General features: G+C 32.2%; 4 protein-coding genes across 6 annotated transcripts; 1 reads left to right on the forward strand and 3 right to left on the reverse strand.

Annotated features, from left to right (window-relative positions):
* The first annotated feature begins 2,435 nt into the window (after positions 1-2,435).
* On the forward strand, positions 2,436-7,706 carry LOC100778346 (tubby-like F-box protein 3). Its single transcript, XM_003542866.5, has 6 exons — positions 2,436-3,162; positions 5,176-5,263; positions 5,400-5,529; positions 5,618-5,797; positions 6,034-6,518; positions 7,092-7,706. The coding sequence occupies exons 1-5, from the start codon at positions 2,863-2,865 to the stop codon at positions 6,503-6,505; spliced, it is 1,170 nt and encodes a 389-aa protein (XP_003542914.1). The 5' UTR covers positions 2,436-2,862; the 3' UTR covers positions 6,506-6,518; positions 7,092-7,706.
* A 1,418-nt stretch (positions 7,707-9,124) lies between these two features.
* LOC100778885 (inactive beta-amylase 9) lies at positions 9,125-11,969 on the reverse strand. Its single transcript, XM_003542867.4, has 3 exons — positions 11,512-11,969; positions 10,373-10,858; positions 9,125-10,270 (listed from the first exon to the last, which is right to left on the reverse strand). The coding sequence occupies exons 1-3, from the start codon at positions 11,749-11,751 to the stop codon at positions 9,386-9,388; spliced, it is 1,611 nt and encodes a 536-aa protein (XP_003542915.1). The 5' UTR covers positions 11,752-11,969; the 3' UTR covers positions 9,125-9,385.
* A 7,249-nt stretch (positions 11,970-19,218) lies between these two features.
* LOC102663137 (classical arabinogalactan protein 9) lies at positions 19,219-20,154 on the reverse strand. 2 transcript variants are annotated; one of them, XM_006594413.4, is made up of 2 exons: positions 19,942-20,154; positions 19,219-19,627 (listed from the first exon to the last, which is right to left on the reverse strand). In XM_006594413.4, the coding sequence occupies exons 1-2, from the start codon at positions 19,971-19,973 to the stop codon at positions 19,381-19,383; spliced, it is 279 nt and encodes a 92-aa protein (XP_006594476.1). In that variant the 5' UTR covers positions 19,974-20,154; the 3' UTR covers positions 19,219-19,380. The 2 variants fall into 2 exon arrangements, with proteins under 2 accessions (XP_006594476.1, XP_006594475.1); XM_006594412.3 differs by having other exon boundaries at positions 19,268-19,627; positions 19,946-20,149.
* A 1,031-nt stretch (positions 20,155-21,185) lies between these two features.
* LOC100779413 (probable serine/threonine-protein kinase At1g54610) lies at positions 21,186-26,087 on the reverse strand. 2 transcript variants are annotated; one of them, XM_006594414.4, is made up of 7 exons: positions 25,292-26,087; positions 24,586-24,870; positions 24,139-24,435; positions 23,716-23,943; positions 23,139-23,239; positions 22,705-22,822; positions 21,186-21,901 (listed from the first exon to the last, which is right to left on the reverse strand). In XM_006594414.4, the coding sequence occupies exons 1-7, from the start codon at positions 25,610-25,612 to the stop codon at positions 21,650-21,652; spliced, it is 1,602 nt and encodes a 533-aa protein (XP_006594477.1). In that variant the 5' UTR covers positions 25,613-26,087; the 3' UTR covers positions 21,186-21,649. The 2 variants fall into 2 exon arrangements, with proteins under 2 accessions (XP_006594477.1, XP_003542916.1); XM_003542868.5 differs by having other exon boundaries at positions 24,139-24,456; positions 25,292-26,085.
* Positions 26,088-26,518: the final 431 nt, after the last annotated feature.

The raw sequence follows: 26,518 nt of genomic DNA on the forward strand, positions 1-26,518 counted from the left end.
AACAACCAATGGTTAAAAGTTTAAGACATAAATAATGTTTTTTTAGAACAAAGAATGACGCTCCATGGTACTTGAACAATTAAACAATGTTTAATCTTTTGTTTGGCAGCAGTTGTCCAGTTTTGGTGATATTAAAATGTGTTAGATGTGGAATAGAATGATACTTGATTGGTGTGTTATTTTAGTACGGGTTCAGGGTTAAAGCTATGATATTATACAACGATAACATAAAAATAAAATTACAATAATATACGAGTCACGACTAACAACTACTACTTATGATTAGTGATTTTATCATATCACTCAATTGTTTCCCAAAAATAATATAAGAGGAAAGTTCAAAGTACCTGAGTTGGGTTGCTTGTAAGCGAAGGTAAAATACTATACATATAACTATAGAGGAGAGATTAGAGAAGGGGTTCAATTGTTTGGTTCAATTTTCCAAAAGGACAAGAGAGGGGATGGAGGGAAACAAAATTCTTCCCTTGTGAGCACCGAGTTAGTAAGAGTCCTTAGTTAATACTTTTCTTAAAATTATAAGAATATAAAAATAAATTTATTTTTAAAACTTTTTCTTTTATGAATCAAACAAGAAAATGATCATATCTTTTTTCTTCTATTAAAATCTCTCTTCTCTTTTTCTCTCAATCAAAGATCATATCTTTCCCTCTATTAAAATTTTTCCTCCCAACTTTCATCCTTTGAACCAAACAGTATGTAAAAAGTTGATTATTTGTTATTTTTTATTTTTTTTCAATATAAAGTATGATTCTGATGAGAACATTTCATTATATAAGAAAATAATAATAATTAATAACAATTGTCATATAAATAATAAAACAATAGACCGTGATTAAATATTTCAAAATTCAAATCAAAATCTCGTGCGAATTCAAATTTAGTTTGTGAATTATGGATAAATTTTTAATTTATTTATTTTTTCAAAAAATGTTTAATTTAAATAATTAAAATTTAAAATAAATAAATAATTTTTAACATATAAATTACATCATAACTAAATTTCATAATAAAAAATATAATTAAATATATAATTTATATTTTTAATTTACAATGAAAAAATAATTATGATTTTAGATTATTTTTAACTATTATATTGAAAAAAAAAGTTATTGAAATTTAATTGAAAGATGAAGATAAAAGAAAGTAGATTTTAAATGATAGACAATTAAAAAATTCAAATATTATATATATGTGTAAAGATAAAAGAAAGGTAATTTAAAATGAATGAGAGAGATTTTTTAAATTAAAATATAGTATGTAAAATACACATAAAAATGAAAATAAATAATATTATAAATGTTTAATTGAGAAAATAAAAAAAAGTGAGACTAAAAATAAATTTGTGGGGTAATATTTATATGAAGAATAAGCTTGTTTTATTTTAAATTATAAAAATAAATAATAATTATACATACCTATTACATAAATAAAAACTAAAAAGTTAGTGGAAATAACCTTCATCCCTATGTGCAACCATCATCTTTTTAAAAGGTTCACAAAACATAAAACAAATCTATAAAAGTATATCAATTATGAGTCTGAAACTATTATAATTGATTCATCATCATTATCATTATCACCATATTTACTATAATAATAATCATTGCATCCATAATTGTAATTATTGTTATTATCATTATAATTATTGTCGCTGTTATGATAAGTATAGTGTGTTATCATTACCATCAATTTTATGGTCGATAAAATTTGTGAGTTGTTCAAAAAGTTAGGAACAAAATGCATTATATTAATTTTCTGAAATAAAATTTGTGATAAATAAAAATTTGAAAGAAAAAAATCAATCAAACATTAAATTAACAAGCCAATTAATAATCAATAATAATAGACACGGAGACTTCTCAAGATCGGTAGAAAAAAAAACAGTTTGTGAACAATTATTTTTCCTCAATCTAAAAAATTTCAGTTAAAAAATAAGTAATTTTAATTGTTGGTGAGAAAATTAACAATTAACATTTCAATACATCAATAATTTGTTATGATATGTACGTAATATTGAATTTTAAATTTTCTTATCATTAACTCAAATGACTTATTTTATGAATATCGAATAAAAAATTTGGATATATATCACAAGAAGATTATTATGGTAAGAAGAATATTAATAAAAATTATTCAATAGTGTAATAATTTACTATCGAATCATTTCTAATGAATATTTTTTCTACCAGATCACATCACATGTATTTTTTCATATGACAATTATGTTGAAACGGTGTATAATCATATGATTAAGGGGATGTTAACTTTTTCTTTTATTAAATATATATTAAATATATTAATCTAATTAAAATTAATTGAACAATACATCCAATAAGAAGATCAATTAACCTTTCATACTAGATCATGATCATCATTGTGTTTCCTCCACTGGACTAACCAAGCCAATTTACAACATTACCCCCAAAAGCACAGTGACCACCACCTCCAAACAATTTACCTAACTAACATGTGACCGGTAACTCCTCCTCATCTTCCACCTGCTCTCTCCCACTCAGTAACTTTCATCGAATCAAACTATTTTACAGCTTTATCTCCCTACCTTTCCCTTCTCTCTCACACGCACATACACAAAAGTACAAAACCACTGAACCTCTCTCTCTCTTTTCTGCATCTCGCCTACCCTTTCTCTTATCTTCCAAATCCACCAAAAAAGAATCAATTTTTTAATCCCCCAGAAGCAAAAGCAAAAAAAAAAAAACCAACCTTTTTCTCCCTCAATCAACGCAAGACGCTTAAATAACAATCCACCCTCGTTCTCTCTCTCTCTCTGACACGCACTCCTCCTCCTCCTAGGTGGAATTGGAATTGGGGATCTACTAGATGGGCCTAATCAGAAGCATGAGATCGCGGTCACAGCGTGTGGTGCAGGAGCAAGAAGCTGCTGAGTGTGTCGGTGTCGTCGTCGGCGACAGCATGCGACAGAGTTGTTGGGCCAACATGCCCCAAGAGCTTCTCCGAGAGGTCCTCCTCCGAATCGAGGCCTCCGAGGACACGTGGCCGCCGCGGAAGAGCGTCGTCTCCTGCGCCGGCGTCTGCCGCAGCTGGAGACATATCACCAAAGACATTGTCAAAACGCCCGAACTCTCCTCCAAGATCACCTTCCCCATTTCTGTTAAACAGGTTCCCTTTCCCCTTTCTTCTTCCTTTGCCTCTAATTTTTCATGGGCTTTGCTCAAAATTTAATTTTTTTTTCATTCACTTTACAAAATTTTACACCGTTAATTACAGTTGTTGATATAACTTGTAAGATAGCTGCCGCAAATGTTTAACTATTCATTTGATCTATGTCTCTATATCTAGAACACGAGTTAGTTCTTGCACATGCACTTTTAACTTTTTTTTTGGTTTTGTTTTGGTTTCTGCTGTCAACTGTCTTAACTGCATTAACTAACACCACCATAAATATAAATTTGGGGTGGGGGGGGGGGGGGGGGGGGGGGGGGGGGGTGTAAAATGGTAAAAAAAAATATTAAGAACTGTAAGAAAATTTCTGGCAGTTTTACATGACGAAATTGAGACACGATTGACAGCAGAGATCCAAAGAAAACTAGAAGTGTATGCAAAAGAACTAAAACATGTAATTTTTAGGTATAAAGAACAAAATTTCAAAATGATGTAGGGATAGGTATAATTAAACCTGTTACAAAAGTCAACAAATTTCATACTTGTTTGTATGTGATTGGATGGAATTTAAGATAATTATTCCAAAAGTGATTAACCTTAAAATACATGTTTGTTTACTAGTGTATACACTATTTACTTATTTTTATTTAGCTGTATACTCTTTTACTTTTCTTTTCTTTTCATTTTCTGCTTAGTTGGGTGGGTATTTCTTTTTGGAGTTGGGATTATTTTATTAATTGGGTTTGGTATGATTCCTAATATTAGCAATTTAGCATGATTGCTTGAGTGGGTGCTACGAGGTTTTCTTTGTTCCTAACATTGGTTTTTGTGAAAATTGATTACGATATATTGGCTCGATGTTGTGATTAGTTGTGCTTAGATTGTTTTATGGTTAAAAAAAATTGATGCTGCGGTTAGTCGGTTACCGTGGCGTGAAGGCAAGGGTGAAGGTAATTGTGGGTAGAGTTGAACCAATGAACTCATTTTTTTGGTTCTTTCACTTTCGATACGTGACTCTATTAAATATTATTAACTTCGTTTGTATGGGATATTAATTAATAAGTTGTTCGTGTGCTGCTTCTTCCGTATCTTTTTATATGACGTATAGGGATATAATATTTATTTATTAATTGGGTTCTTTCAGCTTAACTAATGGTCTCGAGTCTGAGTCCTGAGTATGCAACTATTTTAGAAAAGGGAAAATTTTATTGCATATAGTGGTTGTATCCGACTTGAGCAATGATTTTTTTTTTTTTTCAGTTTCTGTCTTTCATTATTTTTGACACCATCTCCTGTGGAAAATAAAATGTTAAATTCCTGCTTATCCTGTATAAATCTCTCTAAATGTTCTTATCCTTGTGGAAAATTGTGATTTTGGTTGGTCTATCGTATTTGTGGATATTTTTGGCATAATTCTAGATACTCTTTTCTCCTCTCTTTCACTTTGATTGAATGTTCTATATTACTACCTGAGTGGCTGGGACCACTATATAGTGATGTCAATTTTATAAATATTATGAACATTAGATTGGAATTTACTCTCTAATTCTTTCCACAACATTGTGAAGGACCACTTTTAGTGGCATCTGGGTATTGTCACTGTTATTATTGCCATACTTAGTGCATCTTACATTGAGTTGTGTTTTCTTGTGCTGCCTAGTTGTTGTAATTAAATTATCTCCTACTAGTTTAGGTGGGATATATTATGTTTTGGTTGGGTAGTGGCCATTGTCATATGATATACTTGGTCAAAAAGGTTAAAGGAGAGGTCACTCTTTTGGGCAAATTGAGGGGTGCCCGAAGATGCCTCTTTGGAGTGGAATGCTTTGATTTGTTTGTATTTCCCTACTCTCCATGGTATTGCTCTGAAGATTCCCTTGTTAGTAGGAAAGGCATGATACTTGAATGTGACTATTGTGCTTGTCTTTTATTATTGAGTACTTCATCGTATTGTTTTCCTTCCCTCTGGCTTTACTTTAACATGTTTTTATTGGTGAATAATTTTGGCAGCCTGGCCCAAGGGAGAATCTCCTACGGTGCTTTATAAAGCGCAACCGGTCCACCCAAACATACTATTTGTTTCTCAGTTTAACCAGTAGTGAGTACATAATAAAACTTGTGGTTAAATCTTCCTGTAAAAACTTGTGGTTGAATCTTCCTGTAAAAACTTTAGTTTCTTTGATTTCCCCCTTTCTTTAGCTTCTAATCCTAAGCAAGTGTGTTCTTCAATTCAGCGCTAGCTGAAGATGGGAAGTTCCTTCTTGCTGCACGCAAATGCAGACGTCCAACCTGCACAGATTATATCATCTCTCTTGACGCAGATGATATGTCAAAGGGAAGCAACTCCTATGTTGGGAAACTAAGGTGTGATGCTAATTAGGCACTGTGGCTATTATTGTTGTCTTGTTTGTTAGTGCAAAGACTCATACTTTTTTCTTCTCCTTTTAACCAGATCAAACTTTCTTGGAACAAAGTTCACAATCTATGATAGCCAGCTGCCTCATACAGGAGCAAAGATTATGAAAAGTCGCTCCACAAGGCTGGTGAATCTAAAGCAAGTTTCACCCAAGGTTCCTACAGGCAACTATCCAGTGGCCCATATTTCATATGAATTGAATGTGCTAGGCTCAAGGTAAGCTTTACGTATTGCAGTTGTTGGCAGATTTTCGTGCATGAAATTAACTGATAGTTCATTGTTGTTTACAATAATTTTCTTTGCATAAAACTTACCTGTCATCCATAGTTTCCTTTGGTGGACATTACTGCTTTGACTTTGAGCAGCCAAAGCGTTTGCTGAAAATATATTAGCTTACTATGCATTTTTTTATATTCCTACCATGCTATACTTACAATCTATACAACTAGCAGGGGTCCTAGGAGAATGCATTGTGTCATGGATTCCATTCCTGCCACTGCAATTGAACCTGGAGGTGTAGCACCTACACAGACTGAGTTTTCTCTTAACAACATAGACATGTTTCCTTCATTCCCCTTTTTTCGATCAAAATCAAATCGTGCGGAAAATTCCATGTCTGGACCATTGGTTGATCAAAAGGATGGGATGCTAGTGTTGAAAAACAAGGCCCCTAGGTGGCATGAGCAGCTGCAATGTTGGTGCCTGAACTTTCATGGACGGGTGACAATTGCCTCAGTTAAAAACTTTCAGCTGGTGGCTTCTGCAGAAAACGGACCTGCTGGACCAGAACACGATAAGATCATCCTCCAATTTGGAAAAGTTGGGAAGGATTTGTTTACAATGGATTACCGGTACCCTATCTCGGCATTTCAGGCATTTGCAATCTGCCTCAGCAGTTTTGATACCAAGATTGCTTGTGAATGACATGTTTAAACAGGTATTTATTTGAAATTTCAATATTCTAAAATTTGTCTGTAGCTGGGGGAAAAACATTGACCAACAGAAAGCTATGGAAGCTTAGTGGTGTTTATAATAATTCCATCAATACTGAGCAATTACATTTTGGTTTTAGCTTACACTAGTGCCGCCCACTATAAAAAAGGTAGGCCATATTAATTTATTAAGTTATGTCCAAGTAACGAGTTCCTAAAAGCACATGTTAAAGAAGCAAGTAATTGAAAATATTCAATGAATGTGCAGCATTAACATTAAGAACTTAAAAACATGACTTTCCATTCAATACTTTCTATGTTTAATCCTTAACAAGTTTTGCCATTAATTTTCTGGGGTGGGAGCTTTGTGGCTTATGCCCTCTTTCTATTATTTATAAAGATTGCCACATTATGATTTATGACCATATGAGAGGATAACTACTTGAAAACCTTCAGTTACTCCATCTAGCATAGTGACACTTGTCTCAACTCCAATTTTCTGGCTGGTGCTTTATTCCATTTGTGGTTTCTTTGGTATGCCAATTGACCATGTTTGCTTCTTGTTTATGCTATGCCAGTTTCAATCCAGATTATATAGCTATATCTCTTGCTGCTTGGAGAAGTATGGCTTGAATGTCACTTGTTGGGAAGCAGAAAGATGAAAAATGTTTGTCAAGGTAAAGATTGGTTGGATGAGCATTGAACTGAATTCGAAAAAACCATTCAGTTTCTGGGATCACAATTTACCAGCTCTTGGGAAGATAACATAAAATTGGAATGTTACTTGAAACTCCTCCACCATATCCCACAAAACAAAACACAAAAACGGGAAAAATACATTTATTCAGACCCCCGTGTACATAAATTCTCTATTTCTTTCAACAGTTTGGTTGTTTATTGTAATGTAGTAGTGGTTGTTTATAACATGTCCATGCAAGACATGTTTTGTTAATGTGACTACTAGCTTTCAACTTATCCTTTCATGAGAACATTTTGTGTTGGGGGGGACTCTTGCAAGAACACAAGCAGAAGCAACTTGCTATGTGCAACTCCTTTCGTTCCGTAATCCACTCTTGACTTGGTCTTTCCAAAACAGTAACACTGTTCTAATACAGTGCATGTCACGAGGGATAAATGCCACTTGCTGTATTATTCTCTTGACTAAGGAATAAACCCTCCTTGGCTTTGTATAACAGATTATGTTATATTTACAAATTATAACCACTGTCTTTATAGAAAAAAAATACAAATTAAGAATATGTAAATCTAAAGTATCCACCAAGAAAAACTGAATCCAACCACAGGCAGTAAAACAGGCTATCTTACTATGCTGATTGTTTCATATTTCAGATTGGACTAAAAATGCTTGCATTTAATTCAGGTTTAAAATTTAAGTTCAAATCTTACATTTCATTTGATGAGTTTAGACTGACTCAATTATTCTAACCTATTTTGTCACCTCTATCAACCACCACCTGGTGTGGATCCTCTCATAGTTGCCCATTGCAACAAGAAGCGGCAGGACAAATGAGAAAAGCTAGCTTAACAAACGATCCTTAAAAGATATGAGATTTGAATAATATGATTTTATAAAAAAAAATATAACAGTGCCTGCCTGTGCATGTTGCACGAGTTGGAATACAAAAGGGCGGGTATTGTAAAAAGTCAGGAAATTCAGTGAAATAAAATGTCATGAGTTTGCAATGAAGATACAAAAATGTCATTACAAGTTTTAAATGTGAAACAAAATAGTCGTAGAATGATGCGTGTAGTGTGGTTCAACCTCTTTATTATAACTATTGATTAGCCAAGTTTCTTAGTCAGCATATTGGCTCAATATGACTTAGATGGGAGTTTTTTAATTGTAGAACTTAATAACTAAGACTTTTTTTAATGTAACAATGTTTAGGTCTCTCAAGTTTAAAATGCTTAGGGACAAGATACTAATATGAAGCTTTCAAAAGAGTTGATTTTAATTTATGGAAGGAGTTTGATTCATTTTATCTTGTTATTGATTATTTAGTATAAACTTACACCAAATTGATTAAAAAAAAATCAGTGTATCTTTTTATTTTTAAGTTCAAATTTATGATTATGATTTTCTACCTTAGCTATCAATTCAATGAAAAAATTGGCCTGAAATTATCTTATCCATATAATAAACAAAACGAATTCTAATAAATTTTGTAATGTAAATAATTTTCTAAAAACTTTTCTCAACTGGATTGTTTAATGTCATCCACAACTAAGATTCCCGTGATAGAATTGAGAATTCTGGGGAGTAAATTTGTGCCTCCTTTTCAAGATAATCGATGAGTAGAATGATGCACTATGATAATTGCTAGGCAGCAATGCAGCACAAACTTGATTCCTCTTGGTGCAACTAAAATTATTGTGTAGAATTGGAAAGGAGGAGTTAGAATTAGAGAGACTCCGATGAAGAAGATCAGGTACTAACACTTAACAGCTACCGTATTATACAATGCTCAATACTCCTTCATTTCAAAATATGATTAATTTTTGAGAGAGAGAAAAAAAAACTTGCTTCATACAATCTGATAGTTAAAAAAAGTTAGAAGATATTAATTAAATTTTCTTAAAAATAAAGATATTTTATAACTTTCACAATTATTATGTAATATTGGCTGGAATGTACACCACATGAGCACAAATGACAAAAAGGTAATCTGCCACCCAACTGGCTACATAATAAGAAATAACTAAAAGGTCTACGCTTGAGGATAAACCGGCAAAAAAGATTCTCATATTGTGCTTACAAAATAACCTGTTCTCAATCTCATCCCATGCACTGATCCAAGGGTATAACTAATTGTTATCTACATGATTATCATACATTACGAATTTACAACCATTAGGCTGCTTGCATGCTCACACTTGATTCATGGCTCATATCCATGGCAGATTCGGCGCCTTCTTCCTCCTTGGCCGGTAGATCATCTGAATGCAGTTCAGGTTGCTTAAGGCTCCGGACAAACTCGGTGAACAAAGGAAAATGCTCTGGAGAAAAGAAAGATGCTCCCATTCTATGATATGTGAACAAATCCAATACATTATCTCCAGATAGATTCTTCTTTATTTGTTCAAAACCACCTGGAACACCAGACTCAGAAGAATTTTGACCTGAAACCTTCACCTCATACTTTTTGCAAGCTGCCATAACTTGTGCAAGTAGCAACTCAGGGCTTGAATGGTTTTCCTCTGGTTGGTTTGCATCCGAAAGGTCCATGCCGGGTAATATAATTTTGCACGAGTTCCGAGCAAACATCTGTGCAACTGGTTCATAGCCATCCCTGTTAGCTGTGTTATAGAACCCTGCAGTTAGCTCTGAAGGATGGGATCGAGTCCCATACCAAGAGTGCATAAGTGGGAGTTTTCCATAGATTGTCACCCCAGAGTCACCAAAAGTTGAAGATGCCAATGAAAGGAGGCAATCTCCATGAGCTATGAGCTGATTGGAATACCAAGAGAGGAAGAAGTCCCCATATGTGGACTCCCAAGAAGCCCCATCATTGAAGAAGCCATTGTATGGGGGCTGGTCATAGGTAGGTGCATCATGAGGACCACCAAGCCCCCACAGAGGATTTCCAGATGCTTCAGCATGTTGCTTGAGAAAGCTGAGCATGTTTTGGTCATAACACTGGAATTCCCCAGCACCTTGAGTTTTTCCATTACTCGGCAGCTGGGGGTGAGATGGATAACGTAGCTCACCATCCGGTCCTAAACCCATGGAAATGCTCTGCAATATGGCAACATATGAGGAAATTGTCAGTCATATATAATCTGAAAGTGCATACATATATTAGCATACATAAATGGTCCTGGAATCCATAATTTTTACCATGATCGTAGAGCCCATGAATGGAGAGAATGAAGACTTGAAGCTCTCACAGAAACTCTGGTACACTTGGACTGGAGTCTTCCCATCAAGAACAGGAAGATTATCAACTGCCAGGGACAAGCATTCTTTATAATGCTGTCCTGACTTATCTGTGAAGAAAATGCTGGGTTGAGATTCACCAATTTGGGATACCCATTTAGGTAGAGGGATATTTGGTTTCTTAGACCCATGAAAGCAAAGAGAAACATGGAGCTTGAGACCAACTTTCTGGACCATCTCAGCAATAGCAAGATAGCCTGACCAGTCATATTGTCCCATGGCATCTTTCTCAACAATTCCCCACCAAATAGGGAGCTCAACACCTTCAACTCCTAAGAGCTTCAAAGCTTTTAGGCCAGCTGCAATTGCTCTAGCATGGTTTATTGACTTGCAGTCATAAGAAACTGCATCTAGGGGAAGCCCCACAAATAATCTTACACCATCTACCTGCAAAACATATTATTTTATTCATGTTAGTTACCTTCTAATGCCTTCAGCTAGACATTATAATTATAATTATATGAAAAACTCAGTGTATTTGGCCACCTAACATATAACATAACTACATGATATTTGAATGAAGCAGAATAATAAACTGTCTTATGGTTCTCATTCATCAATGTAATCAGGGTTAACAAAAGAATAAAAGTTCACAATTGCTCCTTTAACTGTAATCAATAGGTTATGCATTATCAACGAAATTTTCCCAGGCAAAATATCCGCGATCAGGGTTACTTTTGCCAAAATCATCCCCAACCACCACTCCAAAAAAAAAACTACAGGTAATTACTCAAATTTAACAGATGACAAATTCAAGGGAAAATTATTTACCACCCCATTAATATATTAAAATTCTCAAAAGGGGGTTTACTTCATTATTTACCCCAACTATGTAAATGAAGAATTTAACAAAACTATTCAGGCACCCTGGATATTTTCCTGTGATTTCAAGCTAACAGATACAAGTTTCAAGTTAAAACAATCACAAAAAACTATTATCAATTACATATTTAATTAACCGTTTCCTTCAGAATCAAACACAAAATAAAAATTCCCAACTTCCCCCCCATAGTACATGAAAAGCAAAACATAAAACTCACCGTTTTGGATCTTGTTCCAATCCCAGAAGGCTTCTTCTCCTCTCTAACAGGTTCAGTCTGAAGAGCCCTCAAAGTGAAACTAATCCCAGCCTTCTCCCACCGTATATTATTCCTACCAAAACTAACTCTATCATTCAAAACCCTTAAATTGTTCTTCAGATTACAAAATCCAACTTCCCTAGAAGCCAATTCAGACGCGCCCAGCTTCGCTTGTGAGCTTCCAATCACCGAAACCTCCATAGCTTGTTGAACAAAAAAAAAACGTAATAATCACACCTAAAAATCCGTTCACCAAACGAATCGAAAATCTAGTATTTTGAGGATACCCACTAACGGTTTCTAGCAAAATTCGCGCAGAAAATATTGGGATTTAAAGAAAGGAGAGATTTTGAAGATGGGAAAAATGGATATGGGAAAGGCTGCATATATAGGATGTGGAACCTGAAACGCGCTTTTTCTTTTTTTTTTTTTTTTTCTTTTGCGACCAAGTATACGAAAGCTTGCAAAACTACGTGCCACGTGTCCTTGTGATAGGAAACAAAAGTAGAGCCGCAGAATAGTATTGTTGAATATTTTTATATATATAAAAATAAAAATATCAAAATATTAAGGGCCCCAAACAAATCATCATCATTATTCTACCAAAAAAAACATCGTCATTATGAGTTTATAATTCCGAAAAAGAATAAAAAATATATATCAAATAATATAAGTGACAATGTAACATGATAAACCAACATTGGCTGGTTTGAAGACTTGAAGTAGAATTCAGTTGTGGTGTTAAATATATGTTTAATAGGAGAAGCAAATAAAAAATTTGTTTTATAATAAAAATTAATTTATGCACAATTTAATTTATAAAAGCTTTATCATTTTAACTTTCCTAGAAATTCATCTTTGAGTTAGGAATAAAATTAGTTTAAGCTTACGACAGAGAGAAGTTTATTTATTTTTCTTTCTTATTTTTTGTATAAGTGCTTATAAAAAAAATTATCCAATCAAAACTTAAGATTTTAAATTTGAGTTCTGTTTTAAAATAATCTTAATTGCGTAAAGAAACTCTATTACAATAATCAATCATATTTTTCGACAAAAAATATTTATCCACAAAATTTGATTGATTCTTCAAACTTATAATATAGTAAAACAATAATATTCATAAAAAATTCATCGTGTGCCGTAGGTGAGTTGGATATGGCTGGATATAAGGCTAACACATGCAGATTATTGTATTATTAACAAAATAATTCATTATTAATTTGGTAGTCTTTAATTCTTTATTAGAATGGTAATACGCTTAAAATTATTGATGATCTTTGTGACCGACAACATGGATAGATTCCAATCCTATCACACAAAAGATGTTACATCAGTTATCCAAAACGATTTAATTATGCATGCACTTTTAACTGTTTGATATATATTATTGTCTTAAACTAATAATGTGTGTTTGTATAGAAAAATATGGCAAGTGACAAGTGGATGGTTGAAAAGTAGCTAGATGAGTCAAGGTAAAGGGACACACAATTTTAAAGTCACAGAATGAATGATAGGTTGTGGATGGGCACAACGCGTGGAACACACACATAGAGCAATGCTGCGTGTGTGCTGACTCATTTCCTTTGTGCTCTGTGGTGTGGTTTTGGGACATTATTGTTGTGTGTGTAGTGTCCTCACATTAAGAATCAGATTCACTTCATTGGTCGGTGTTTCAGGATCTGCTTCTGCTTCTCCAGTTCTGGTTTTGGATCCCTCCTCCTATGACTCGGATCAGAGTGTGCAATTTTTGGATAAGAAAAAAATTGCCTTCTCTTGTTTTTGGTTACAGACAAATCTTGGTAACAGACAGAAACATTGTTTTATTGGTTAAATAAACATGTACCATGTAGAGTTTGTGACACAAGTTGAATTGAAATCTTTTAAGTGGACCTTGTAGTTGCCATGCTCAAAATCCTCCTTGGCATGGCACCCCCCTTTTGTTTTTGAATTATGGATAAGGTGGTGCAAGATTTACACAAGTGGGAAGTGGTACTAGTCTACTAGAAACTACTGAGGATAATGCTGATGATAAAAAAACGTATGGAGATGTATAATTGTTAGACTATATGGTATAATCTATCAGATTGACGAGTAGTGATAGCTGATTTATATGAACTAGGAAATGAAGCTTACTTATTTCTCATTAGACTTTTATTCTCAATTAAAGTTTAAATCAATGACTTATGGTATGTTTAAAATTGGAAGAGGTCTAATTCTAACTCTAAAAGCCAAACAAATAGAAATTTAAATCAGTTGTCCTCTTGGCATTTTTTTTCCGTTTAATTCAAAAAATAATCTTTTAAGAAACTTTTTTTTTTCAAGTAACAATATTTCTTTATTTCTTTTTTATGTAGTTATCAATTAATTTGAGGTGTCACTTTTCAATTGAATTTTTTTTATCAAGAAAAGACAGAAAAAGAGATATGCGATTTGAATTTGTCTTAAACATGGTATTTGTTGAGTTGTTCCAAAATTTCGTAAATATAACTTCATTTTAATCAGTTCATAAATATGAGTTTGATTTCGTCACAAAATATTTTATTTTTCAAACTTCTGGTGATCACATATAAGAATAAAACAATTTAATTTTTTTGAAATAACTACTCATGTGTTAGGCACACACAATTCCTACTAAAAATGTACACGCTTCATATATATGAAAACTAATTGCTGATAATTGATGATAAAGGCTATGTTGCTTCTTCAATTGGGCGTACGTATTTGCCGAAATATTGATGAGCGGTTCAGTTTGTCTTGTTTTTTTATTTTCTTCCGAATATTATGACTTTGTGAGAAACAATTACTTTGAGCCGGAAAAATTGAACAGAGAGTCTTGTAATTTTGTGACCGCTAATTTGATTGGTCTAGTTACGTGTGATGACAGTAGACATAATAAACGTGTTTTTATTTTTATTTTTATTTTGTTAGATTGTTTAATTGAGTACGAGGAAATAGGGGATACTCTCTCGAAATCTCCTGTTTAGAGTGTGTTAGAAATTAGATAGTATTAATTAGTTAGTTCTAATATTAGTTAGATGGTTTTTTTAGCCAGTCTTCTCATCTATACTTACATTAAAACCATTCGGTTACATGTCATGTACAAGTGTGTGAAGTTAAAATAGTCTTATATTTAGAAATAAAGTTAGTAAATCTAAATAAAGTTAGTAAATCATTTAACCGTATTGTAACTAAATCTACTCATTTGAATCAGTCAAAATTGATTGAGAAATTCTTGTGACTGCATGGTGGTATTACTTTCATAATACTTTCAATTTTTTATGTATTAAGATCATATTTGGCATGAATTATTTCCTAAATGCTTAAATCTTTTCAATGTATTCATTTTTTAAAATAAAGATATAACGATATTTGTAAAACACCAATATGACTTGGTATTGTTAGCCAAAAAGATATCTCACTTATTAAAAGGTCAAATTCCAATTTCTTACGATTTTTTATTTTAATAAATAATACTCAAAAGAATATATAAATAAAACACACTAAAGAACAAGAATTTGATGTTAATATAATCATTGAAGTTTTTATTTTCTAACGAAATATTATTCCTTTATAAATTTTACACATTTTTAACCTATTTTAAAATTGAATTTTTAACTTTATTTTTATGTAAATTATTAATTTGTTTATAATTTTAACAATTTAATAAAAAATTATAAATAAACAATACTTTTTTATATATTTTCAATAAAAACATATAAACGTCATCCGCGCATCGTACGAGATAACATACTAGTATATCATATAAAAAGACCGTTGTCCCGTTCCCTTTGGTCTATGTCACAACTTCCCTACAGGGTAGGGATTTGCCACCTCACGTAACGACAACAATCGTCTTATCATTGCCACCAACAATAGCTTGTTGGTGAAGATGTAGAAGAAGATTGACAACACCCAATTGTGGATGAGGTTTCAGTGGTCGAGTCAATCAAAATCATCTTTCAATGAAACACATCGTTTGACCCCTCTCTGCACTGCTCGTCTTTGTCGTCTAGTTGTAGGAGATGATGATTTTTTAGTTGTTTATTTTTTTTAAAAAATAAAATAAAGATAGTGACGATTTTTAGTCGCCATTGTCTAAAGTTAATTATTTTAAAAGAATTAATGTCACTTTTGATTCATTATTACCGTTATTTCGTTTTAGTATATTAAGTTTTAAGATTTTCATTCTGTTCTTTTTTTAAAAGCTAATAAAACATCAACATTTTTAACGAAAAATTAAAAAAAGAACCAAAACTATATAAAGGATCATAACAAAAATTTTAAAATTTAATATGAAAGTGAAACAATTAGGAAATAATAGACCAAAAATGACATTAAATCTTATATAAAACACCAACACACATGTCACATTATGATAAAATGATGTCTAACTTTCATGATGTAAAAATAGATATAAATTAGACAAATTACACATATGAATGAGTGACAAAGTAAATATTAATTAAAGTTATTAATAAGATATAATCTTATACATAATTTAACTATGTATCACACATGGTACCATGTTTACTTAATTGTGATTGTGCTACTAATAATGATAGTTAAATATAAGATAAAAAAAGAGTTTGAAAATATATCTTGCTAATTTTTCATAAGTTTTTAATTTATTGTGTAGTTTATATTATTTATTTTTTTGAATAATTAAATTATTTTTCTTCATTATTTATTTTAATATAAAAAATAAGTTTTTATATGTATTTCAAGATACAGTCAAAAGTAAAATTTAATTTTTATATATAAAAAAGACAATAGTTGTGATTAAATTAGTAATTTCATATTTGTTAACTTTAATTATTTGAAAATTAATGAATGATTTCCTAATTTTTTTAATAAATGCCTCTCGAAACTAAAAATAATTAAGATTAAATAATTAAATTTAATTTAATTTTTTAGTTTTTTTCATAATATTTTCTTGAAATTTAAAATATTATGGTTTAAATTAATAACTTTATATTTACTTACTTTAATTATTTATAATGATCATAAAAATACTTTGTTGAAATTCAAAGTTTTATAAAATGTTATGTCAGGTTCCTTGAAATTGAGAATAGTTATAATTTAAATTAATAATTCCAATTGCCTAAAAATTATTATAAATGCTTTCTTAAAATTTTAAAAATATTATAAACACATTTTAAAATTAAGAATAGTTGTGTGCAAATTAGTAATTTCAAATTAAATGACTTTAATTATTTAAAAATTGTTATGAAATTTTAAAAGATGTTATAAATGTTTAATTGAAATTAAATGATTAAATTCATATTTACTAACTTTCATTGTTTAAAAATTAGTTAAAATGTTTTTCTTAAAAAATCGTTTTATACAATGAATGTGATATCTTATCAAATTTAACCCAAGTTGACCTGAATATAATATTATGAGAAAGAATCAAATTATATTTGGGTAACTTTGATAACTATAACATTATTTTATAACTTTCAGTTGGATAATATTTTTTTAAAACTCACTTTTGGATTGAAATTTCTTTTTTACATAGATCACATATGCAAAATTTTATATTAATCCAAAATCATTTACTATCTCTTTCATATAAATTAAAATCAACATAATATAAATATTTCAAAATATATTAAAATATGAATTATTTGATTATCTTCTTGTTGTTGTTCAATTTTGATAAAATTTAACATATACAATCTTGGTAATACGTAGATATGATTCAACAATTGGATGGATAAAAATTACATTATATATCAAGTTATAAAAATGATGTAATAATTGTAAAAGTTATACCAATATAATTTGGTCTCTCATCTAATATTATATTGACTTTTAATCATTTAAGTATGTGTTATAAAATTTACATTTCTTTCACTCATTTACTTAATTTTGTTTTCAATAATTTTTTCTATGGGATGTAAAACTATTGATCTTCATAAAATTAATTATAATGGAATAATCTATTAGTTATTTTGATAAAAAAAAATAATTTGAGTTTTATTATGTAGTTCATTTGTTTATACAAATTTCTTTCACTTTAAGAAAATAATATTGTCAAAATTAATTTCATAGTTGTATTTGAAAAGTTTTCATATTCAATTATCTTCTATTATTTCTTATTAATAAATAAGTTATATATTATAGACATTTGAATTTATTTTATATTTTTTTTCAATAATATAGAAATTAATAAAAATTGTAATATAATTTTTATATAATCTAAAAAAATTATCCTTCAAGATTACCTCTGCATTGCACGGTATTATCTATGGTATTATCTATAGTATATATATATAAGAGGGATCAACTTACTCCAAAAGTCTCTTTTAAAATTATTCCTCATCCACACCATCCATTTTCTTAAAATTATATATATAATACGTGATCAAATTACACTGGTATGACTTTAATAACTATTACCCATTCTTATAATTTGACATAGAATGTGATTTTTATTAATCTAACCGTTAAATTGCATATAGATATTACCATGATTGTTTGTGTCAAATTTTATCAAAATTGAACAACTACAAGGTAGTCAAATAATTCATATTTTAGTATATTTTGAAATGTTATATTACGTAGATTTTAATTTGTATGAATAAAATAACAAATAATTTTGGATTAATATGAAATTTTGTAGATATGATTTATGTGAAAGGAATCTTCAATCCAATGATGGATTTTAAGCAAACATTATCCAATTGAAAATGATTAAACGATATAATAGTTGGTTATATATATATATATAAATTCAAGACATGAATTTATATCATGTTTCTCTCCAACAATTTTATATGTCTCTCAACTCTTATTATTTATTTATTTTTCTTTCATTTCATCCAATAGAATTAGTTTGGTAAAATTATTATTCTCTTTCATTTATTTATTAATTTTTTAATTTGTCAAATAATATGGGGCGAGAATTATTTTGGGACGGAGAAAATATTATCTTTCTCATTCTATCAATTCTATATTATTGGATTCTCTAAACTTTTGTATTTTCTTTCTTTTCACTAAATAATGTTTTCCAACTAAGTAAGAAGGAACAAGTTTTTTTGTAAATCATATGTTAAACTATATGACGGATATAAAAAGAAAAGCTCATTTTAGTTGAAATTATAAGCTTCAATCATTTTAGTTTTTATAATTAGTGATTCCATGAATAAAGATACAACAATTGATTTTAAGAAAAGGGTAAAAAAAAACTTTTAAAGGTGAGTACAATTGATTTTAAGAATAAAACACAAAATTTTGGAAAACAATTATATTTACTTTTCAAAAATGATTCTAATGTATCATCTAAATAAAATCATTTATTCTACATTTATTTTTTTAAAAATATCCTCAAAATATAAATCGAAATTTTTAGCATTAATGCTTTCAAGATCAATCCTACCAAAAGCTAAAGCAAACAAACCAATATGATTCACTTTGCTAATGAGCACAACTGCACAAATATGAAAAGACTGAACCGAAGAATTGAACGAAACTGGACACATAAAATTTGTTTAATTAACTAATTTATTTAAAATATCAGTACCCACCATAACATGGTCAACCTTTAATAATCATGAAAAGGATTTGTTCAGTTGGTTAAATATTGATTAAACATGATGTATGAGTGTTCTAATCATCTTAATATTATGTTTAATTCCTATCAATAAAATAAAAACTCTAATAATCTTTTCGTCCATATTATGAGATCTCATGCAATCACAATGACAATACATAGTTTCATAACTTAAGAAAATCTTTGGCTGTATACATTGGGGTTGGCTACTTGGTTATAAGTGAAAGAAATACACTAGATGTCATGTGATTGCCAGTAAAATCACATTTTCTTTCTTAATAAGACGGTGGAGTCCCTGATGAGCTACCAGGAGGCCCATCGGAAGCCCAATTGGGAGGCCCAATTGGAGTGCCAGGAGGCCGAAAAGGATCAGGAGCTAGTGATGGCGGCAAACTGAGAGGTCCGGGTGGGCCAGACACAGGTGGAGGCGGAGCTTGTGGTGGGGCCACTGGAATTGGTGGTGGTTCAGGTGATGCACCAAAACAGTCTTGTAGCAACCAGCAACAGCAGACTATGTAGAAACTGTCAAAACACAAAATTGGAAATATAGTGAAATTTTGTATCATGTTTAATTTCTCGCTTACTGCCTCATTAACTTTACAAAAAATGTTAGCAGCACTCAATTATTCTCGGGGTGTAATCTCTAATAAGTTCAGATTGAGATGCACATGAAATTTGAATATAACAGAGTTGGAAAACGAGAATCAAAAAATATATTGATATTATTTATCTTAATACTGTAAATAGGAAAGAACAAGAAAAAAAAAAAGGAAAGTTATATTTTGCTAGTTGTTGTTTATATGGTGTAGGCCTTAATGAAGAGAAAAACATTTTACCAACCAAGAAGATATGGTGTTACAAAGTCCATTGAAGAAATTGCCAAGAAGGGAAGGTGGTCCGGGCCATGAACCTGAATAATCCTGAGGCCCAGGTCCTTCAGGGGGTGGTGGACTCATTTGTAGCTTTCCAGAACTTGAAGCTACCAAACACAAACCTACTATCTCACTCTCGCACTTAAATTGTCCTAAAGAAAAGGTAAGGCTAAGAGCTTTGACCTTCAGCAATATATATAGACAAATCCCATAAATATTGAGTGGTAGCTATCTTGAAAGTGGTGGCTGCCACGTGTTCTTAAAACTAGTTGAATCTAACTGTCAAACTCAGCTACAACTACTATTATTCAACCTACCCTTCTGTCTTGGGGAGAGAAATGAAGTATAAATAGCAACAAAATTTGGCTATGTAATGTATGAAAAATTTGATAACTGAAACGGAGGGGGCATAAATGGAAAGTGCTTCGGTGTAGAAAAGTTAAGATGTGATCTTTATGATTAATTAAACTTGATTGTAGAATGGTAGCTGAACTCGGCCCATTCACGTTCCAGTGTCTCATCCCACACCAACTCAGAGAGCAATGATTTGACCAAATGAACCCCACATAAAGGGTAGGAGTTAAAATGAGTTGGGAAAGTTAAAGAGGAATGAAAATAAGATGATCTCCAATGTGACATTGTTGAACTCTCTCCACTAAGGTGTATATAGGTTATGCCATAACCATAACCGTTTTTTAATATTGCGTAATTTAATAATACAAACCATTGGTGGCGCCTATTCGACATCATATATTGTGTATAGTTCAGAGACAACATAGACTTTTTTTAAGCCTTGTAATTTAAAGGTTAACTCCATCTTACACAAAGTTTGATAAAATGTGGTAGTAGAAAATTAGTCTTCAAAAGCTTAAGAAAAATTCTCTAAAAAACACATAAATGATAAAATATCAACTATAATCATTGATTAACGAGCGCGTAAAGCACAAAGTCTACATTTCTTCCACTAGAACCCATGTCACATCTTGGGTTTTCTTTTCCCACCCGAGTCAAACGAACCATATAATTCCAATTTTACTTTTAGATTCTATACCATTACCAGTAGCACGTCCATCCAGTGATTCAAATGCAAACATAGTAGATATGATTGATTTTTCTGATGTTTTTCCCCACAAATCACAATCAACAAAATGGAAATATTTTACAAATGACGCAATCACAAGGCTTTCTTTAAACTAATGCACAAAAAATGATAATGAAGAATCTTATGAATAAACCCAAAAAACTAAAAAGAAAGTTGTGTATAAGCACTGCACAGTTCACAGGCTTCTAGAAAGTAGAAATTAAATGGGGAAAAAATTAGGGAGATATATAAATCGGCAATACTGTTCCCATAACCTATTTATTAGATGTTCCATCTAACCTAATTAAACTTTGTAGTTCAAGAAGAAGAAAAAAAAAATTACGATATACAAGATAGAGAATAAACCTTTGATCATTGAGAAAGAAATGGAAGCAGGAAAGTACAATTTGGTTTAGCTCCAATGCCTTTAGCAACTAGAGGGAAGACATCAAGTCAGCAACATTTGCAGCTTCATCATGAATACTTCAAAAAATTGATTGGTGTCATACTACAAGAATATTTTTTTTTGACTCCTGACGCGTTCTTATCTATTTTGAGTCCTCTGATGAATTTGATTGTATATGGTGCTCATCACTTGCCATGTTTCTTCTTTCTCCTCGGCACACCCACACCAGAAGGATCTACCAACGGGCCAGACCAGGTTTGGATATTTGCTTTAGGTTGTGATAAGTTTGTAGAACTAAATGGAACATCAGGGGGATCAAAAACTGGATCCATGTGATGTGAAGAACCCAAAGGATAGCCTAGAGCTCCATCTTGGTGGGGAGGAGGAAACTTCTCACTCTTGCTCTTAGCATTTGCATGTGTGATCAGCCGCCGTCTCTGCAGTAAGAGCTGAACATTAACACTGTTCTACACTAAGAAAAGCTGTAATATAACACAATTATCTTGGATAACCCCAAAATTTCCACGTAGAATATACTTCTAAAACCAAGGCAACCAAATGCCCTAAATCTAAAGCATTCCAGAAGATGGTGTCAGAACAGTAACAACAGTTCAATCTGCACTTGATCAATGGCAGTTGTGACTGTTGGCATATGTCTCTATTCAATTAATAATTAAAAAGGAACACAAGGGAATATTGGGAGGAGCCTATATAGTATAATCATTATAATATCCAAACCAAATTAAACTACATTAGCACACTAGTTTTCTGTCTATTACTAGTTTTTAGTATTCACACATTTTAAACTACTGCTCATGTTTGGAAATTTTCGTGCCCAGGAAAAGTGAAGAGTTAAGAAGGACTATATTTTCTAGTTTCTGACTTTCTGTGTTATTTGAGGTAGCTAGAACAATTAAAGGTTAAAGTTTTCTGCTAAGACTTCTGCAACAAAAATAATAGTTTTCACCAAGACAAATTCCACTCAAAATAACCTATTGCAAATTCTTCGAAATATGAAAAGTTGCACACAGTAATAACTGAATAAATTAATAACTTGTGAAAAAAAGGAAGATTCAACCTATCAAATAAACATCCATAAAGATTGCATGCAGCCAAGTGAAAAATGAATAAGAAATGAATACTGTTAAGTTGAAATCTACACCATTGCTGCTAATTGATAAATTTAATGATTCATCACAATAATCATAACTCAAACAATAAGGTGCCTAATCAGACATACATCAATATTTGCTTGCAGTTCAGCATTGGCCTCTGGAACTGGAACTCCCCTCCCAACTCGCTCACGTGGACGAGATTTCTTGACACCATCAGCATTAGCTTTACCAGCTGCTCTCAATCTACAGTCATTACATATTGAAAATTTGAAATTAAATACTGAATTGTGTGCATTTTCATTGTCTGCTGAAAATATATACACTCTGCTGCCTCCAATATCATGAGGTGGAGAAAATAAAGATGGAGAAGGATAACTAAATTACATGTTCAAGTTATATGGATGCCTAGCAACCTCCTCAATTAAATAAAGAAACATGAAGAAGATGATCAAAACCTAACCAACATGTATGCATTTTGGTAAATCTTTTAAGAAAATAAGGATTTTATCAGACTGTTGATGAAATGATCATTTTATATGTCAAAAGTAATTTAAGCCACCTTCTAGCTTCTTCATCCCGTAGCTTTGCATCCATCTCCTTGCTGGGAGGATATTTTGGAAGGCTAGAGGGCTCACAAGCATATGGTTTTGTTGTAAAGAACTGCAAAAGAGAACCAAATAGCTTTAAATTAGAACCATTACATCCACTTAGTGAAAAGCTTTAAGGATTGCAAGTACAATTTTCATCCTCTCAAATTTAAACTATATGTGACTAAGAAGCAACCCCATTTCTAGTGCATTATAGAGTTAAAAACAGTTGTTCTAGTGCATCACAAGATATTTAAACTACGTTGTTTCCTATTTCTTCTTTCTCCACAGATTGTTTTGTTCTAGTTGAGTAACGACAAAAAGGAAGCAAAGCAATCCAACTTATCTAGCAAGGCCTCTACTAATATATTATATATATTCATGGTTCTTGCATTGGAATATAAATTAGGACAAATTAAGAATAATATTTAAATATGACAAAAAGTATCCTGTTGTGCAGTTGTAGCATGTCCATACAAAAATAAAATGATAAAAGCATAAGAAATTAGGTGACTTCACAACATTTAGTCAATTCAATTATTATCTTACTTCACTATGCAATGCAGCAGTGGCAGTCAAACGTTCATCTGGATCAATTGCTAGAAGGGTATCAATAAGTGGCAGAGAAGATGGAGGAAAATCTTTAAATGTCTCTGCAATGCATCGCTTGTATGAGTGTTGGGGCTTAAAAATGGTAGCATGTGGCAACTTTGACTTTTTCCAATATTCGTCAGAAGGAGAACCACATAGTTTGAATATCTTGTGTAGCTGCTCTACCTATAACACATAAAGGATGCTAATTATAGCAGTAAAATCTGAAGCACAAATTTCACAATCAAGTAGCAGAAAATTGAGAAGCCATCGACAACAAAACCTTGCACCTTAGACTAGTAAACTGAATACACATTAAGCCCTTAAAAGATGCAACTATAGACATTAAGCCCTATATAGTGTATCCATCATAGAGATTACCTCTGTTCGACCAGGCATAATAGGCTTTCCAGCCAATAATTCAGCAAGAATGCAGCCAGCACTCCAGAGGTCCACTCCTACACTATATTCAGTGGCCCCAAGAAGAAGCTCTGGAGGTCGATACCATAATGTAACCACTCTACTGGTCATAGGGTGCTTGTGATTAGGATCAAAGAAGGAAGCTAATCCAAAATCCCCAATCTTGAGAATTCCGTCATTGTCAATAAGAAGGTTTGAGCCCTTTATATCACGATGCAGCACATGACGGTTGTGACAATGCTCCAGTCCAGAAAATAGCTGATGCATGTAACATTTTACCTAAAATATCCAGATACGAACATACAAAAAGTGTCCACCTCAAGAAGCAACCAAAAAAAGAAAAAAGATTCTTGAATCATATGTTTCAAACAAAACAGGAACATGCACTCAAGGTGAATACACCAATACCTGAGACTCTGTGAACTTGATTGCTGGGTTTGTGGCAAGTCCAGCCAGATCATGCACCATGTATTCAAACACAAGATATAAACTGCATGACATTCTAGATGTCACTAAGCCTTCCAGTTTGATGACATTGGGATGATCCAAACGACGGAGAATCAAAATCTCTCTGGCCATGAACTTAACACTCTCAGGCTCTAAATTGTCAAAACGGACCTTCTTTAGAGCAACAATTTTCCCCGTTAAAGTATCCCTAGCTTTGTAAACATTGCTGTATGTACCTTGCCCGATCTGATAGAAAGATAACAAAAGCAACAAAAAGAGACTTAATATTTGCCAGGCAAGTAGCCAGGAGAAATAACTTTTAGACATTTTGATGGAAGGCTTTTTAATTTTAATCCAAAACCCCAAAAAAAAGGTCTAAAATCCACATTACTACTTTTCGATGTTTGCATTAAAAAAACCAAACAACATCAACAAAAAGTAATTTTTTAGAGCCAAACTCTTCCTACGTTAAAACTCCAAAGAGCAACACAATAACATCAACATCCTCCATAAGAGAAAAGGAGCAATGGAGAACATAAGAACAGCTCAACATTGTCAAAAATCAAATCCAGACATCAAGACCATGTCAGAATTCAGCAACATCACCAAACCAAAATTGGAAACAAAATTAAGTGCACTATTCATCTGAGTTCTAGATGCTCTTTACCTTATCAATCTTCTCAAAAGTGTCGGCCCTCCGAGGGGTCAATCCATTGATAGCTTCACCAGCAACCTTAGAGAGCCAAGAGGGCCACCCTGCAGCAACCTGCTCACCGTGAACATGGTTAGGAGGATTGCTCAACCTCGGATTCGGCTTCGAAGATCGCCTTCTCTCTCCCCTTGTCCTTGCCCTCCTCTCCTCTCTTCCACCCTCCTTCTCAATGTTCTCATTCTCAACAACCTCTCCTCTACCCTCCTCAGCTTTTGCCTCTCTCACTTCCTCTCTCCTCTCCTCCCTCGAAGCCTCTCTCCCAAACGCACACCCCATCTCTCAAAATTTCTCATTTACTCCCCCAACTAGCACTAACCACATTTTCCCTCAATTTCTAATTTCTCACCATCCAAACACCCCCCACAATCCCTCTCCCCTCCAAAACCCTAATCATAAATCTCCAAAAGCTGGGCTTTGCAAACGCTAATTCTAAAGACCCTAACTTTGGCAGACAAAAGTGAGAAAACAATGATTTTGGAGACACCCCACAATTTGTGGTGCAGTCAAAGAAAATAAGACCACTGTTTCGTTTTTTGTTTTTAAGGTGGGTTTTTTTTTTCTCCTTTTGGGACTGTGATATAGAGGAAGATCAAAGTTGAAACAGTTATAGTTGAAGTTGAGTCTTACCAGATTCAAGGATCAGTGAAAAGAAAAGAATGTTTTAGAGAGAGAAAAAAAATGTGAGGGTGGATCTCCCTTTATTTTTCAACTTCTCTCTCATACTCATAATGGTTTCTGTATTTATTGACTCAAAGGAAGGGCCAAAGGTAGCAAAGACCTGTACCTATAATAACCCGGTTATGGGTGAGGTGTGTCAATGTTTCTATGCCCACTTCAGTTTTTTTTTTTTACCCTTTTTAACCCTTTGTATCAAGTTAAAGAAGCTTCCATGATAGTGTCCAATCAAAGCAAGACACAAAATTCAGGTTCAAGTACCATGAAGATGTTTGTGTTAACTATAATTACATTTGAGGATGGTTAGTTTATTTGTTTTTTTTTTTAATGTGATTTGATTGTGTTATTTATTTTTCTTTACCTACTAGCATGAGGTAAAAATATATTATTGGTGTAGTTGGAGAACGGTGGAGGTAGGAACTAGGAAGGTACCTTGTGTAGTATGTACACCTGATCAGTTATTATGTATTGTATTGTAGTACTTTGTTACATTTTATATTTGGGCCT

This window comes from Glycine max, chromosome 13, assembly GCF_000004515.6.
Source record: "Glycine max cultivar Williams 82 chromosome 13, Glycine_max_v4.0, whole genome shotgun sequence".
In the NCBI taxonomy this organism is placed as follows: domain Eukaryota; kingdom Viridiplantae; phylum Streptophyta; class Magnoliopsida; order Fabales; family Fabaceae; genus Glycine; species Glycine max.

What these genes read in the sequence shown, in the direction of transcription:
- LOC100778346 (XM_003542866.5), top strand. Translation starts at nt 2,863, where the DNA reads ATGGGCCTAATCAGAAGCATGAGATCGCGGTCACAGCGTGTGGTGCAG. An exon ending in TCCTATGTTGGGAAACTAAG is followed by an intron (nt 5,530 to 5,617) that starts GTGTGATGCTAA and finishes CCTTTTAACCAG; the next exon opens with ATCAAACTTTCTTGGAACAA. An exon ending in TTGAATGTGCTAGGCTCAAG is followed by an intron (nt 5,798 to 6,033) that starts GTAAGCTTTACG and finishes TACAACTAGCAG; the next exon opens with GGGTCCTAGGAGAATGCATT.
- LOC100778885 (XM_003542867.4), bottom strand. Translation starts at nt 11,751, where the DNA reads ATGGAGGTTTCGGTGATTGGAAGCTCACAAGCGAAGCTGGGCGCGTCT. An exon ending in TTGGAACAAGATCCAAAACG is followed by an intron (nt 10,859 to 11,511) that starts GTGAGTTTTATG and finishes TATGTTTTGCAG; the next exon opens with GTAGATGGTGTAAGATTATT. An exon ending in TCATGGGCTCTACGATCATG is followed by an intron (nt 10,271 to 10,372) that starts GTAAAAATTATG and finishes GCCATATTGCAG; the next exon opens with AGCATTTCCATGGGTTTAGG.
- LOC102663137 (XM_006594412.3), bottom strand. Translation starts at nt 20,061, where the DNA reads ATGAGTCCACCACCCCCTGAAGGACCTGGGCCTCAGGATTATTCAGGT. An exon ending in TGTAACACCATATCTTCTTG is followed by an intron (nt 19,628 to 19,945) that starts GTTGGTAAAATG and finishes GTGTTTTGACAG; the next exon opens with TTTCTACATAGTCTGCTGTT.
- LOC100779413 (XM_003542868.5), bottom strand. Translation starts at nt 25,612, where the DNA reads ATGGGGTGTGCGTTTGGGAGAGAGGCTTCGAGGGAGGAGAGGAGAGAG. An exon ending in CTTTTGAGAAGATTGATAAG is followed by an intron (nt 24,871 to 25,291) that starts GTAAAGAGCATC and finishes TCTTTCTATCAG; the next exon opens with ATCGGGCAAGGTACATACAG. An exon ending in TTATGCCTGGTCGAACAGAG is followed by an intron (nt 23,944 to 24,138) that starts GTAATCTCTATG and finishes TATGTGTTATAG; the next exon opens with GTAGAGCAGCTACACAAGAT.